Source organism: Thunnus thynnus, chromosome 16, assembly GCF_963924715.1.
Source record: "Thunnus thynnus chromosome 16, fThuThy2.1, whole genome shotgun sequence".
In the NCBI taxonomy this organism is placed as follows: Eukaryota; Metazoa; Chordata; class Actinopteri; order Scombriformes; family Scombridae; genus Thunnus; species Thunnus thynnus.
This window is the reverse complement of record NC_089532.1, coordinates 13,050,947-13,064,802: the sequence shown is the minus strand read 5'-3', so window position 1 is coordinate 13,064,802 and position 13,856 is coordinate 13,050,947. Positions and strand designations below refer to the sequence as shown.

Sequence of the window (13,856 nt, the reverse complement as noted above, 5' to 3'; positions counted from 1 at the left end):
GTGATTCAAACTCCTGCTGACCCTTTTCTGGCGTTTATCTCCTCTTTCTAGGGCCTATGAGTGGAATGGGGATGAATATGGGCATGGATGGGCAATGGCACTACATGTAACCTCCAACTTGTAAAGCAAAACGCAAAGAAAAAGGGGGAAGTAAGTACTGGGCTCTTTTCCTTGTTTTTTTACACTTTGGGGCTGTGGGTTTTTATTTTTTTTTTACCCACAATTCCCTTTCACTTCACAAGCACTACCCTTTCTTACCCATGACCATCATTGTGCAGCAAGCTCCAATCCCCCTACTCCCCAGCATCAACGATTATCAGCAGGCATGCAGGGATGTTTTAGCAAGCGTTAAGAGGGGGGCCAGTAGCCAAGAATGAATTGAAGACTTGGGAAAAAGAGCGAGCTGTCCTGGGACAGAGAGGACCCGACTTGTGGCGCCAGACAACAAGAACGACAACAGAAGAAGGAGGGGAAGAAACAACCTGGCATGGCATGCACAAATTTATTTATCACAACAGCACCATCGCTCTCCCCATCCTGGACAGCCAATGCAAATGTTGGACATTTAGGGAAAAAATAACATCTCCTGGGGAATGGGCTGACGGGGAGAAATTAAGCAGGCTCCAGTGAAGCGATAAAGAAGGAGAAGTGAAACTGTCCTCCGAGTGACATAAATCTGTCTGGGGAAGGATTGATGCCCAAATTATCTTATATGCAAAGACGGGAACACTGCAGTACATTACGGTCCCTGAGCGAGATATACGGGCCGTGGGTGACATGGCCGATCCTTCACTGGGGGTTTGGTTTGAGCTGTGTAAAGGGAGGAATGAGTGTGGGGGGGGGGGGAGCTGTGTGTTTTGATTATTTTTTACTGGAGGGAGACGATTTAAGGGGGGGCGGGGGCCAGTGACTAGCCTGACCTGAGACTCACAGACAAGAGCAGGGAGACATTGAGATAAATTTATAAGGTTGTAGAAACAAGCATGGCTGCATCTAAAAGGGGGAGAATCTCTTTCACGCATACAGATACAGTCTGTGTCACTGTCTCTCTGAATCTCTCTCTCTCTCTCTCACACACAGACACACACACACACACACAATCCCTATACAGCTAAATGGCGGCAGTCTGATTAAGCTGGCAATTCTGCCTCCCGCTTGTGCCACAGTGCTGACATTTGAAAAATCAAGACATATCACATCCCAAAGGCGGCAGGGCAGAAGAGATTTTGCACCTAAACTCCCTTGCCCAATGAGGCACAATATAATAACACTTACCTTGATTAAAAGAACCCTTTATATGTAAATGGAGACTGGATTTTCCAAAGGGTCACAGCAGCGATTCTGCCGACGGAGATCATTTCACCCCTTCAGTCCTTGCTTCCTCTCTCTCTCTCTCTCTCTCTCTCTCTCTCTCTCTCTCTCTCCCTTCCTCTGTTTCTCCTTGTCTCGCTCATTTTCTCTCATCCCCTCCTGTCTTTGCTAATGGCAGCAGGAGAGAAAAAAAAAAAAAAGGAAAATCAGGAAGCAATGTTCCCTAAAACAGCCACACAGAGACAACATTTGCTCAGGTTGGCTAATTCTTAATATAGGGCTATATAATTTTGAGACTATTTAATTACGTAACATACTTTATGCTTCATGACCAATTACATTAATAGCTTAATACAGAGGAATATTATCCTCTCTTGATTTGATTACACAGCCACACAATATGGTATATTTGGTACTTAATTATGGCCAGCCATTGAGCAGGACTGCTGTGCCATAACAGAAGCGCAGAAGCCAGTCAGCCAAGGAGACAGGCATGCAGGGATGGAGAGAGGGAGAGAGAGGCCCAGTTATTGTCTTCAGATGGTTTTACCACTCTTGTTAATAAAGGAGGGGGGTCTCAGATCTACTTAACGGAATGACTGCAGCTTACAAGACTGGAGATTACCAGCTTACAGTGTCAAAAACATCTGCTGGGCCTTTTAACAGGAGCTGCTCTAGGTTATATGGAGGTGAGGGCACCCATCATACCCCAACACCCTGAATGATTTATTTATTTTATGACCCCAGTAGTGAGGTTTTAAGAGACCTGCTCTGACAAACATGTGCATTTCAAATGAACTGACATGGAAAGGGAGTGTTAGAAAATGGCACAGCTTTCAACCAATGAGACTGGTCATTAATCTTGGCCTTTGCTGTCCCTTTCTCCCTCTCTCCTTTCTGTCGTCCTCCTCTTCCCCTCACCAGGGCCCTCCAGTGTAATTTCTTAATTGCAGTGTACTAAGGTGGAGGAATGCAGAGAGTGAGCATGCCTAGTGACCTTGCAGTGACCTCTCCCCTCCTATTACAGCTCCTAATCCCCCAGGGGTTCACATTACAAAGCAGGCCGTCCCAGACCCAGGCCCCCTGGCTCCAGCGGGACCCCCTGCTCTCACTTGTCTCTCCCCAAGGTCCAAGCCTCTAGACCAGCCATGTTCCCATACTCCAGTCCCAGGCTCCAGGAACAGCCCCCCCCTCCCACCCCAACCCTACATCTTTCTTTTTTCTTTCTGATTACAACAAACAACCGTGTGAAAAGCCAAAAACAGTGGCACCGCAGAGCAAGCTCTGTGTCCTGGGTCCTATCACAGTATGAGGGATGCCAGCATGCTGAGGTCTCTACACATATGAAGTGGAGTCCATCTTAAGGGACATCAATATACCCCACCTCCTTTTTCCTTTCCTTTCTCTTTCTAGTTCCTTTTATCTTTGTTGCTCTGTCTTGCTGCTGCTTCCTACTCTCTTTTTTTTCCACTTCCAAAACCCACATATACCATGCATCTAAGAGCAATACTTTGTTTTGCTTAAAACACTCTCATTCATGGGTGGAACCAAGCCTTTAATGTTCACTGTCTTGGTGATACAGCTAACCAAGTCCTAAATTATTTAATAACTTCTTTAAGGGATTCTAAATCAAATATGTTCACAGAGGCACGTTCCCATGAGAGAATGCCTGTTCGGTTTGTCACTAAACTCAGCTGGGGAATCGACTGTTCCACTCAAGTATTAGCACTTCTCCGCATCAATACGGCTGGTTGCTTTTCCTCACATCCTCCAGGACCGCAGTGTCTGTGGATGACCGAGGATCACTTTCCAACCTGAGTCCTGACCACAACACTATTGGGCATTGTAAACCCCTCACCATAGTCTAAAATAGGCCAACGCAATAATGTCTTTTAGGAGCTAAAAGCGCTGTAGTCGCAGACGCAGTGTCGTAAAATTTACTAAGCTCTTTGTTGTTGAAGTTGTGTGTAAATTGAATTAAGGCCTGTTAATTGAGAAGCAGTGCAGTGAGAAAATTGTTTTATTGACTGCGTAAATACATTTTTTCTCTTTCTTTCTGTCTCCCTCTCAGGTCTGCCAGGCATGCCAGGGGAATACGTACCTCAGAGCGGTCCTATGGGCATGAGCATGGCCCCAACTACTTACACCAACCCTCATCAGATGACCTCTCATCCTTCCCATCTCCGACACGGACCCCCTCTCCACGCGTACCTTCCCGATCACCACCACGCCCACCACCCTCACCACCCTCACCACGCCATGCTGATGCACGGAGGACCCTCGTCGCACCCAGGAATGACCATGTCTGCACAGAGAACCCCCTTGCTCACTCCTATTGACCCCAGTACTGGAGGACAAGGCCTGGACATCCATGCCCAATAGTATAAGGGAACTTTGCTACCACGACAACAGCAGCTACTACAAGAAAACAGTTAAAAAGAAAGCAGCAGCCCACAATAAATCCTATTTTGAGACTATTTTTAACAATAAAAAATGAACCCTTTTGACCAGAATTTGACACTAAAGAAACAGAATTCCAGATGAACTGTGATAATTCTTTTTTTTTTTTTTTTTTTTTTTAAACTTGTCAATTTTGTTACTTTCATCCAAACAGAGGACCAAGCTGACAAGAACACTTTGTAAAGTCTTGGGCTTTTGTTAAAGATCAACAGAGGATGTTTTGACATACACGTGTGCGAAGAACGGACAGATGCACACACTCCAAAACACACACTTTTCGCACACACACACACACACCATCATAAACATCTTCAGTACACTTTCATGTCACGCTTCTAAAATAAAATCACTCTGGAAGATTTTAAAAAAAAAAAGAAACAACAGAAAGACTCCAAGAGTTATAACTACTGTAGTATAAAAAGTATAGATAAATAAGTTAAAACTTGTGCATTTTTCGTTGATCACATGGTTTATGTTTTCTGAGCTAGTTTTAGAATTAAAGGTTAACCTTTTCTCTCTCACACTGTGTGTGCTCCTTCCTGGAGGAGAAACTGTCTCGCAGCACAGCACTATAAAAGAAAAAAAAAAAAATCAAAAAAAAAAAAACAATAAGAAGATGGAACATCTCAAAAAGGCTCCAAACCACAGAGGGCAATCAGGTCCTGTCCCCCATAAGAACAGGGCATGATGGGAAAAGGCTGCTAAATGACACCGGATCTCTCCAGAAGATTCAGTTTGAACATTTGTCATGCCCCTCTTTTTTTGGCTCATGAATGAATGTTGCCCTGTAGGTTTTAAAGGAAAAAAAATCTTTGTTTGAATTGCCCAAGCACTGGATTGTGTTGGTTTTATACATTTTTATTTTAATATTATTTTATTTTTTTGTACCCTGGACTCTCATTGGTAAGAGCCTATTGAAGGAAGCTTAATAGTGGAAAAGCAACATCCTACACAGCTTCTTTATCTGCGGATCAACATTCTTGCCATAAGGACAATACTGACACAAACGTTGATTCTGTGGCACTGGAGAAGCATTTGATGGTTGATGCACCAAAAAACCTAAAACTAAAAAAAAAAAAAAAAGAAAAAAAATCTTAAATTATGAACTCAATGCTTTTGGGGGAAAAAAAGCTGAGAGAATATTGTAACAAACTTCGTACAGAGTTCAGTCTATTAATTGTTTCATGTTAGATATTCTATGTGTTTACCTCAATTGAAAAAGAATGTTTTTGCTAGTTTCAGATCTGCTGTGGCATTGATATTGTATGTCCATGAATTCCTTCCTTTTTCAGCACGTGTTCCTCACTAGATGATAAGATGCCGTCTCCCTTAAGCTTTGTCAAAAATACATTAAATACTTGTATGAGGACTGTGACGTAATGTTTAAAAGGTGTTCAGTCACAAATGCTGTAATAAATATTTCATTTTTGATTTTGTTAGATTTTTGTGTGATTAACTGAGAGTCTTTATCTATGTTCCCATTTTTGAACAGTAATAAGATTAATTGTTCATTATTATTATTATTATTTCTGCGTCGTCGCTTGTCAGTATGGTCTCACGTTTTAATTTTACATTTGTAAAATTAAAAATAGTTCACTTCTCACTTTTTTTTTTTCCAGCACTCCATTTCCAGTGGCTTGCAAGATCGCACCTTTGCTTATCAAACACCTTCTTAAAACGACAATTACAAATTACGATTGAAATACATCTTGCCATGGCAATTTATTTAGGCGCACAAATATGTCCACCAAATGATAAATAACTGTCAAATGCAAATGAAGGGTATAAATTACACAGTAAATTCACCATCAACCCGACTTAGTTTTAGACCAAAAGATGAAGGCTTATTTATAAAAAAAAAAAAAAAAAAAAAAAAAAAAAAAAGACGTCGACTGTGGCCTCTAGTTCTCACACAGATAAACAAAAATAAATAAGATTTTTGAAGAGGATTCATTTCATACTGAAATTTCTTAAGAAGATCTCAATGTGTTAAAATAAATAAATAAATATGAATTTCTAAAATGGTTTAAAATGGATTAATAAATATTTTAAATATTTCTGGCAGTGTAATAAACTCAAGGTATCCATAATCTGGAGGGGTAAAAAAGTTGACTTATTTTAGGTGAATTCACCCCTCACTCTATCCCCGGCTTTCAAACAATAGAGCAAGGATTTGTCCCCAGTGTAATTGCTCCTACTGAGAACCATGGCTGGCCCTCTCTGTGAATGCTCGTTTCTGCCGTTTTGCAGCGCCGCCTGTCGGCCAAATGCGGCACAGTCGTACAGCAGGACTACACAGATGGGGCTTTGATAGGCTATCTCTTCTCTCTCTTCTCTATCTGCTCGCCTGTGTTTGCCCGCGGCCATCCAAGTTATAGCCTCAGACCAGAAATGACAACATCACTTCGGCTGAAATATTTCCTGTCCCTCGAATAAAACTTCAAACGTGCGCTACGTTGGATTCAAGGCTTTACATTAGTTGGGTTTTTTTTTCTTCAGTGTTTGTCTTTTAATTTTCACTACAAACACTGCTGAGCCTCTTCAACAGTGTTAAGAATCAGCAAATCAGAAAAAGTCAGAAACAACAACAACAACAACATAATAATAATAATAATAATAATAATAATAATAATAATAACAACAACAATAATAATAAATTAGAATTGTATTACTTCTATTTAGTGCATGAAAACAAACTAACCTGGGTTTTCGTTTATAAACTCACCTCTGTGGCCTGCTGAAAGTTGTTTTTTTTTTATTTTGCTTTCAGCAATCAGCGAGCAAACCTTTGCTTGTTTTGTCCTGGATTTATTTATTTATTTATTTTTTTTTTTACATTGGCCTAAATATGACCTGACCCTTTATTTGCTATTTATTAATTTGTAGTTATCCAAAACTATTGTAAATTATTATTTAGTTGTTAAAGGTTATTTTTTTTGCAAACACCCATTTGTTTAAACAGTGGTTATATTCATTTATTTATTCATCGGTTGTTTTTTCTGTTAAAAAAAAAAAAAAAGTGAAAAGAAAAAGTGAGATTAATTATAATGACGTCTTTTTCTGATTTAAAATCACTTTTGGAGACTAAACATTTCCAGAACAATTTTCTGCAGGGAAAGCTTTTTTTTTTTTTTTTAAAAGCCAATATCAACAGTTTATTTTCTGGTTATTGGAAATAGTTCCTTTTACCCTATTAATGGTCACTCAACAGCATGATCTCCTTTCAGGTTATTTCAGTATTTGGTTTTAGTGTTCTGCGGGTTGTCTGTGAAATTTCGGACATAAATATCTGCACAGATCATCTTTATGTAACATTTTCCACGCGCACAGAGGGGTGTTGAGCCTTAACCAGGTCGAAAAAGAAAACGTAGATATTTATTGGTTTTACACCGGAGTCTAGTTAATCATGTATCTTCTTCTCTCAAGTATTTAAAACCTAAAAGTCCTTTTTTGTTTTTCTTGTGCTCTATTATTCTGCGGATAAAACGGAAGGAAGAAGCCCTCCGTTTTGTGCGGAGATTATCAGATGAAAAAGAGAGAAAACGTGAGGATTACTGTGGATGGAGAGGATTTTAATATTAATAGTTTTCTTTTTTTTTCCCTTTCCCCCCCCTCTCTCCCTCCTTCCCTCCCTCCTTCCCTCCCTCCCTCCACCTCCTCCTCCTCCTCCTCCCCCCCTTTCCCGATGAGACAGAAGGTAGATTGCCTCTGCTGCTTTCCTTTTGCCGATTCGGTGTGACAGGGATGATGGATGATCCAGCCGAGCTAAACAACTCCTCCCCTTCATCTCCTCCCTGTCAAAGCCAGTCCGGGCTGCTGCTGCAGGAATAAAATAAGGAATATATTCCCTCTGCACTGCTGCACAATGCAGCCCGGGTCCTCTGGAAGACACTCACTTCGCCCGTGCAACAATATTAAAAGTCCACACAGTTTTTACCCGCCAGAAACACTATGCGTTACGTGTGTGTGCGCGCGCGCTACAGAGGCAACATGTTAATAATGCTTATGTTATTGGCTCTCTTTTCTCTGCAGAGCATCTGGTAAAGTGGGGCGTATGATCTGAGAGAGGGCTGCAAATATGTATTTTTAGATACACGAGTGCATCTGCTGGCTGCGAGGGAGAAACACATTTAAAAAAAAAAAAAAAGTTTTTGCGTCTTTGTTTTTCTTTCAAAACGCTGATTTGGATAGTGGTCATAAAAAAAAAGGACGCACACGCAGGGGCTGAGTGTCCTTCGCTTTGCAGCTGGCTCTCCCCAAAATGGCTTGCTATGGGGGACAGTTTTTAGTTTTTTGTGTGTGTGTTTGCGTGTGTGTGTGTGTGTGTGTGTGCTGCCCTCCTTTTTTTAAACATTTCAGCAGTTTTCTCTCCTCTTGCCATAAGGTGTTTCTATGACTACGTTATGTAGGCCTGTGTGAGCGGGTCAGAGGCGGGGGTCCCTGGGAGAAAAGGGCCGCATTTGGCTGATCATTTATCAATGTCAACCGCATAATGATTCTCCCTGCAGTCCCCCTATTGATGAGGATAATTACATTAGCTCAGAGTGACTGATCAATAAAGCCCAGGGAAAATGGTTTATTATAGCACCACCAAAAAGGCTTTCTGGAAGAGGGGGACTGGCTGCTGTTTTTTTTTTTTTTTTTTCAAAAATAAATAAAAGGCAGGGTTGATCTGCGCAATCCAAACTCCGGAAAGATAACCGAGTGAGAGGGAAAACTTCATCCTGACGCAGATTTTGTGTTGTGATTTTAGTGCAACCTTTAGTTTTTCCCCCCCTTCCCACGCCTGTATAGTATTCTCATCTTTTCTTTCTTTTATAGCTGTTTAATGTCTAAAGTGAAGCTAGTTTATTTTTTCAACAGGCGCTGGAATCCAAAATACACTACAATACCCATCTTTATTACATGAGGAAACACTTGATCTTCTTGGGGCTGGAAATCGTTCAGTTTTAAACTCAGCTGGCAAAGTCAGATTGACTAATGCATCATATATTCATGTCTTCATGTGATTTTACCTGATGATCAAAAAAAAAAAAAAAAAAATACTGGAGGTAACATAGCACCTAAAGGCACCATGTAGCTGGTTAAGGTGCTGATTTCAGAAAATATTGTCTTTATAATCTGCATCTTGATGGCAGTGACGTCTGATGCAGTGACTAACAGATCAAGCCGGCCTTCATGTGGAAAACCTTGAATTAAAAGTAAACAAAAAGTAGTCTTGTTTGGCTGGTCAAGTAGCAGAAATACTACACCGAAATAAACAAAATAATCCATAAAGACGACCAGTAAATTATTTACTGACCGCCCCCCCCCCTCCCATATCCCCCAACCCCCCCCAGTCTTCCTCTGCTCGTGCGTGTGTTCTTTAATTGTCAACAACTTATCCCCTGCAGGAATGTTGCAAACTCTTTCGCCTTAATTCTCCGTGGTGCTCCGCGCCAGCTCCCATTTACCGCTGATGAACGTGTCTGCAGGAGACAGCTCCATTATCTAGTTATCATTTATGATAGTATTTCCTCAGACAATAGAGGAAGAAACGTGCCTACACAGATAGTCCCCACTGATGGCTCTTCGCTGCCCTTTTACAAATAACGCGGAGTCGCTTAAAGCCTATTTATTTGATGGCATTTTGATAAAGAGAAAATTATGATTTTATCTAGAAAATATAACCCTGACATATTGAAATAACATGCAATTAAGACCTGATGAGAATTTATTTTACTCTTTTTTTTTTATTTGCAAAAAAACCACAAACAAAAACAAACAAACAAAACTCCAGTGTTCTTTTATCCGTTTGATATAAATTCAGCAAATAAAAATATGTGCATTAAACTACATTTCAGACGTCGTGGAGAAACTCTGGTTTTGGGAAGAAATGCTGAAAAAGAAGAAGTGGCTTCTCTGTGGTGGCTAATGGGTGATATTCAAGACTTTTTGCGCGCTTGGCCGCCTGCCTTCTTAAAAATGAGTGACAGTCACCCCCACAGCCCCCCTCCCCTCCTCCTCCTCCCCGACACGCGCACACCACTAAAATAAATCTTAATGATGTAAAAAATTATAATTAGTCAAGTAACATAGCTACAGGGGTTGAGAATGATCAGAAACTGGAAATTGCAGTGGCCAGTTGCGGAGCTGAGAAGCAGAAAAAGAGGGCGTGTGAGTGCAGAATAAATAAAGCGCAATAAAAAGGGAAATAGTCGGAGTTTAGTCAAGCCTTGAGGTACTCAAACCTTTATTTCAATCAGTTAAGATTTAATTAGGCAAGCCCCAGGCCCGAGCGTCTCCTTTTCTCTCTCATTATGTCGCCTTCTCCAGCGCTGTGTTACAATGGCCCCAAGGTTGTCAACATTTGACCGGTTTTTCCAGTGAAATAATCACGGTTTATGGCTTGAGAACCCATAAGATTCGCAAATAAATCTGGCATTATTCCATTATGAGAGGGAAGTCCTAACAGTGAGCGGCGAAAATATCGATTGCCTTAATTTATGGGTTGTTGTTGTTGTTGTCCTCAGTTGATTGTTTTTTTTTTTTTTATCCCAAATTTCCTTCAGTTATTTTGGGAGCTTAAAAAAAGGTTAGAAATATCTTGCGGGTAGCCGAGGGCAGCAAAGTGAGACATTTCACAAGAAGTGTAAATAACAGAGGGGGCTGAGAGAGAGAGAGAGAGGGAGGGAGAGAGACACGCACACAGAACATTTGCTAAAATATTATATTGCTCATGGTTATTGAATTATACGCGCTATCCTATTGGTACGGTTCAAATCAAATAATTGATCATATCCATATAACGTAGATGCTTTTTTACTGGGAGTGAGAAAGCAAGAGAGACCCCCCTCCCCACCACACCCTTGGGCGCACTGTTATTACATGATGGCGACCCCTTCTGGAGGCCAACGTAAATGTGTTTATAGAAAGAGAAGAAGAAGAAGCGGCCTGTCTATCTCTCTGTTGTGACACCGGCTCATGTGAAGCGTTCGTTCACTTTTCTTTTTTTTTTTTTTTACAACCTCAAAAATTCATGCAAAAGGGCTCCCGCCATTTTTTTTTATCCTATTCCATCCTCTAAGATGATAAGACCCTGACCTGCTACAGTGAATGTGACCTCCAAAGACGCTCATCTAATATTTACTCACAGGTACATAGCTTCTTATGCATGTATTAGGCGGCCACGTTGATGGTAAAATCAATAAAGATGGATTGTAGGGTCAATATTATGCTTTGCATGGGGACTTGTTGCCTGAGAGAGAGAGAGTGTGTGTGTGTGTGTGAGAGAGAGAGAGAAATGAGCATTTCATAATAGTATGCGACCGCAACATCTCTGCAAGAGCTGTGCAAGACCGAGTCTCTCTCTGTGTGTGTGTATATATATATGTGTGTGTGTGTGTGTGTGTGTGTGTTTAAAGGAGAGAGACTTGAAGAGCAGGGCAGCAGGGCTGAAGTCATCCAGCCAGGGGCCTGAAGGACCCGGCTAACACTGACATCATTAATCACGGCCCACTTGAAGATTATGACTGAAAGTATAGAATCGGTAACCATTATCGTCTCGAATGGCAGTTAAAACCTCTCCTTATTTTTCAAAACAGTGTAATGGCATAGAGGTCTATACAAAAAAAAAAAAAAAAAAAAAGAAAGAAAGAGAGGAAGAAACCGGTGTTGGGTGGTAGACTGGTGTCACTGGGATGAAGTTACCGACTAACGTTTCCTCTGGAGGAAATACCAAGGAGACACAGAGGTGGTCGACTTCATTATGTAGCAACACTGGTTTAATAATGATTATAATAACAATAATAAACTAATAATTCCATATGCAATCAAAAATAGAAAATAAGCTGCCATTGATTTAAATAACAGTAAAAAATAATGATAATAAAAATAACAACAATAAAAATAATAATAGGAACGCAATGTGTTATTATGATTTTATTATTGTGATTTTAAAAATAATAAAATAACGAAATACAATAAATTCCTTTTCGAAATTAAACTAAACGCGTTTTAAAATCGTCATTAAAGTACAAAAGAAAAACGCTGTTTCTTACTTTATTTGTGTCTAAAAGTGGAAACGGCTTTCTTAATATTTTCGGCAAATTTTTTAGTCCGGCTGACAAATAATTGAGATCATTTCCATTACATAAAGCAACGTCGAGGAATTATCCATTTAAATTTACTGACTCTAAAGTTAATTCTTCTTTTCTTTTTTTTCTGTAAGTCTGTCTTTTTTTCCGTGTCATTTTGTAGACATAATGTGTTATCATTATGTGGCAAAATAAATGTGGATGAAACGTTCCAGCTGCGTAACGACTGCAAATTGTGAAACTGTCTTCCTCTTCAGATCACGTTACAAAATATACTATATCAAAGAATGTAAACGCATCCACGCTGCTGTTTGAGGAAATACCTTCCCACAGCATCAACTGCAGCATCAGACTTTCTTTTTTGTTTAGTCTGTCCATTTAGGTTTGTCATCCCTGGTGTTTTATGCCAGTTAATCCAATGACTGATAAAGGACTGCTAAGAAAACGCATCCTCCATCTGACATCTTGTAACATCCCTGAGATCCCTTTGATGTGCATGCTCCTATTTTATATGTGAGAGTTTGGACCAGTGAACAGCATATGAGAGAGAGGCAGGAAAAAAAAAACTAGCAAGGTCCCTGTTAGCAGTCGGAAGCTGCAGTGATGAAAAGGAATAGCTGGTGTCAAGAACTTTTTTAGCACATCACTACAGCTGGTGGGAATAAATAGTAGCCAACTGAGGAGGAGGAGGAGGAGGAGGAGGGTGGGTGAAAGCTGGGACATAAGGCTATTTGTGTGTGACCACAGGGAACCTGGGTTTTCATATCTCCTCTACACAATAAAAACCCTGTGCAGACTGTCTCACAAGTCCAACTTTGTTTCTCAACAAGGAGTGTAAACTATTGTCAATATTCAGATAGCCTTCATCTGCCAATAATGACAGGCAGCCGGCTTCCTATCTTATCTGTTGGCCAGGTAGCTCCGTACCTGGGGGGAATAACTGCTGCGATAAAGGGTGTCTGGGCCAATAGAAAGACTCTTGTCTGTCTGTGAGGAGTTAATGGAGAACGCCACTGGAGACAGGAAGTCCTCAGAAAGTGAAAAGCACTTTATTGCGCACCTGAATGGTCTGGCATAGGGTTTCTCTCAAACCCAATGGGAAAACCACATTACAGGTCCTTACACAGGGTCATTACAACAGGGCAATGGAGTTCAAGTGATCCATTGCATTTGAATGACAACATCACATCGCTCCATTCATTCTTCCTTCTTGTGTGACCTAAGGAGGATCCCTGTGGGACTGGGATGTTGTCAGCGGAGTGACGGAGCTGAAGTTACAGTAGAGAGAGCGCAAAACTCGGTTCATTCAAGTTTTTCCTCAAAGTATGTGTGAAAATTCACTTCAGCACACGTGTTGCCTCATCTGCTTGTCAGCGACTCTGAGTCAAGACAGTTGTGGTGACTGTTGCTTTCTTGCAGCAACAGGTTCCTGGACCAATAACCCACAGTGCACTGCAACATGACATCATCAGGCCTCTAAAAATGAACTGCAACATCGATCCCTTGCAGGCTGACCTCCCATAAGTCAAATATAGGCTAGATGATGTGGGACATGTGTTTGGATGGAAGTGTATATTTACCTGTCACCAGGAACTCAAGGGCATGGCAGCAGTGATGTTGTATCCAGCCCCAGAGTGGAGTGTTTTGGGGGTGAAAATGAGTTGTAAAAGTGATAAATGGCCCACATTTCTCAGAGCTGAGGAGCACTGGAGCTGGCACCGTGCTTTCAGCCAAACAGTTAATTGCTCAGCACAGTGAAGGCCCAACAAAATACTCGTAAAGCATCACACACACACACACACACACACACACACACACACACACACAGACACAGACACAGACACAGACACACACAGACACACACAAAAAAGGTTGAGTCCAGTCAACCTCTTCTTCTCTTCTCCCTTTCTGCTACTCCTCCGGCTAAACGGCTGCTTCCATCCCTGCCCTTCACAATTTCCCAGCACAAAAATATTATGTTGCTAGTGGCAACAGCTCAAAAAAAAAACA

General features: G+C 41.0%; 1 protein-coding gene across 16 annotated transcripts in view; it reads left to right on the top strand.

Moving 5' to 3' along the window:
• meis2a (Meis homeobox 2a) overlaps positions 1–5,202 on the top strand; it is a 194,784-nt gene extending 189,582 nt beyond the window's left edge. For 9 of the 16 annotated variants that reach the window (XM_067613992.1, XM_067613989.1, XM_067613994.1 and 6 more), the window contains one exon: positions 3,383–5,202. In XM_067613992.1, coding sequence (XP_067470093.1) covers positions 3,383–3,693 — 311 coding nt within the window. In that variant the 3' untranslated portion in view covers positions 3,694–5,202. Of the gene's footprint in view, positions 1–51; positions 151–3,382 lie in introns of all 16 variants that reach the window. The other 7 variants (XM_067613999.1, XM_067614001.1, XM_067614000.1 and 4 more) reach the window with 1 other exon arrangement.
• The last annotated feature ends 8,654 nt before the right edge of the window (positions 5,203–13,856 follow it).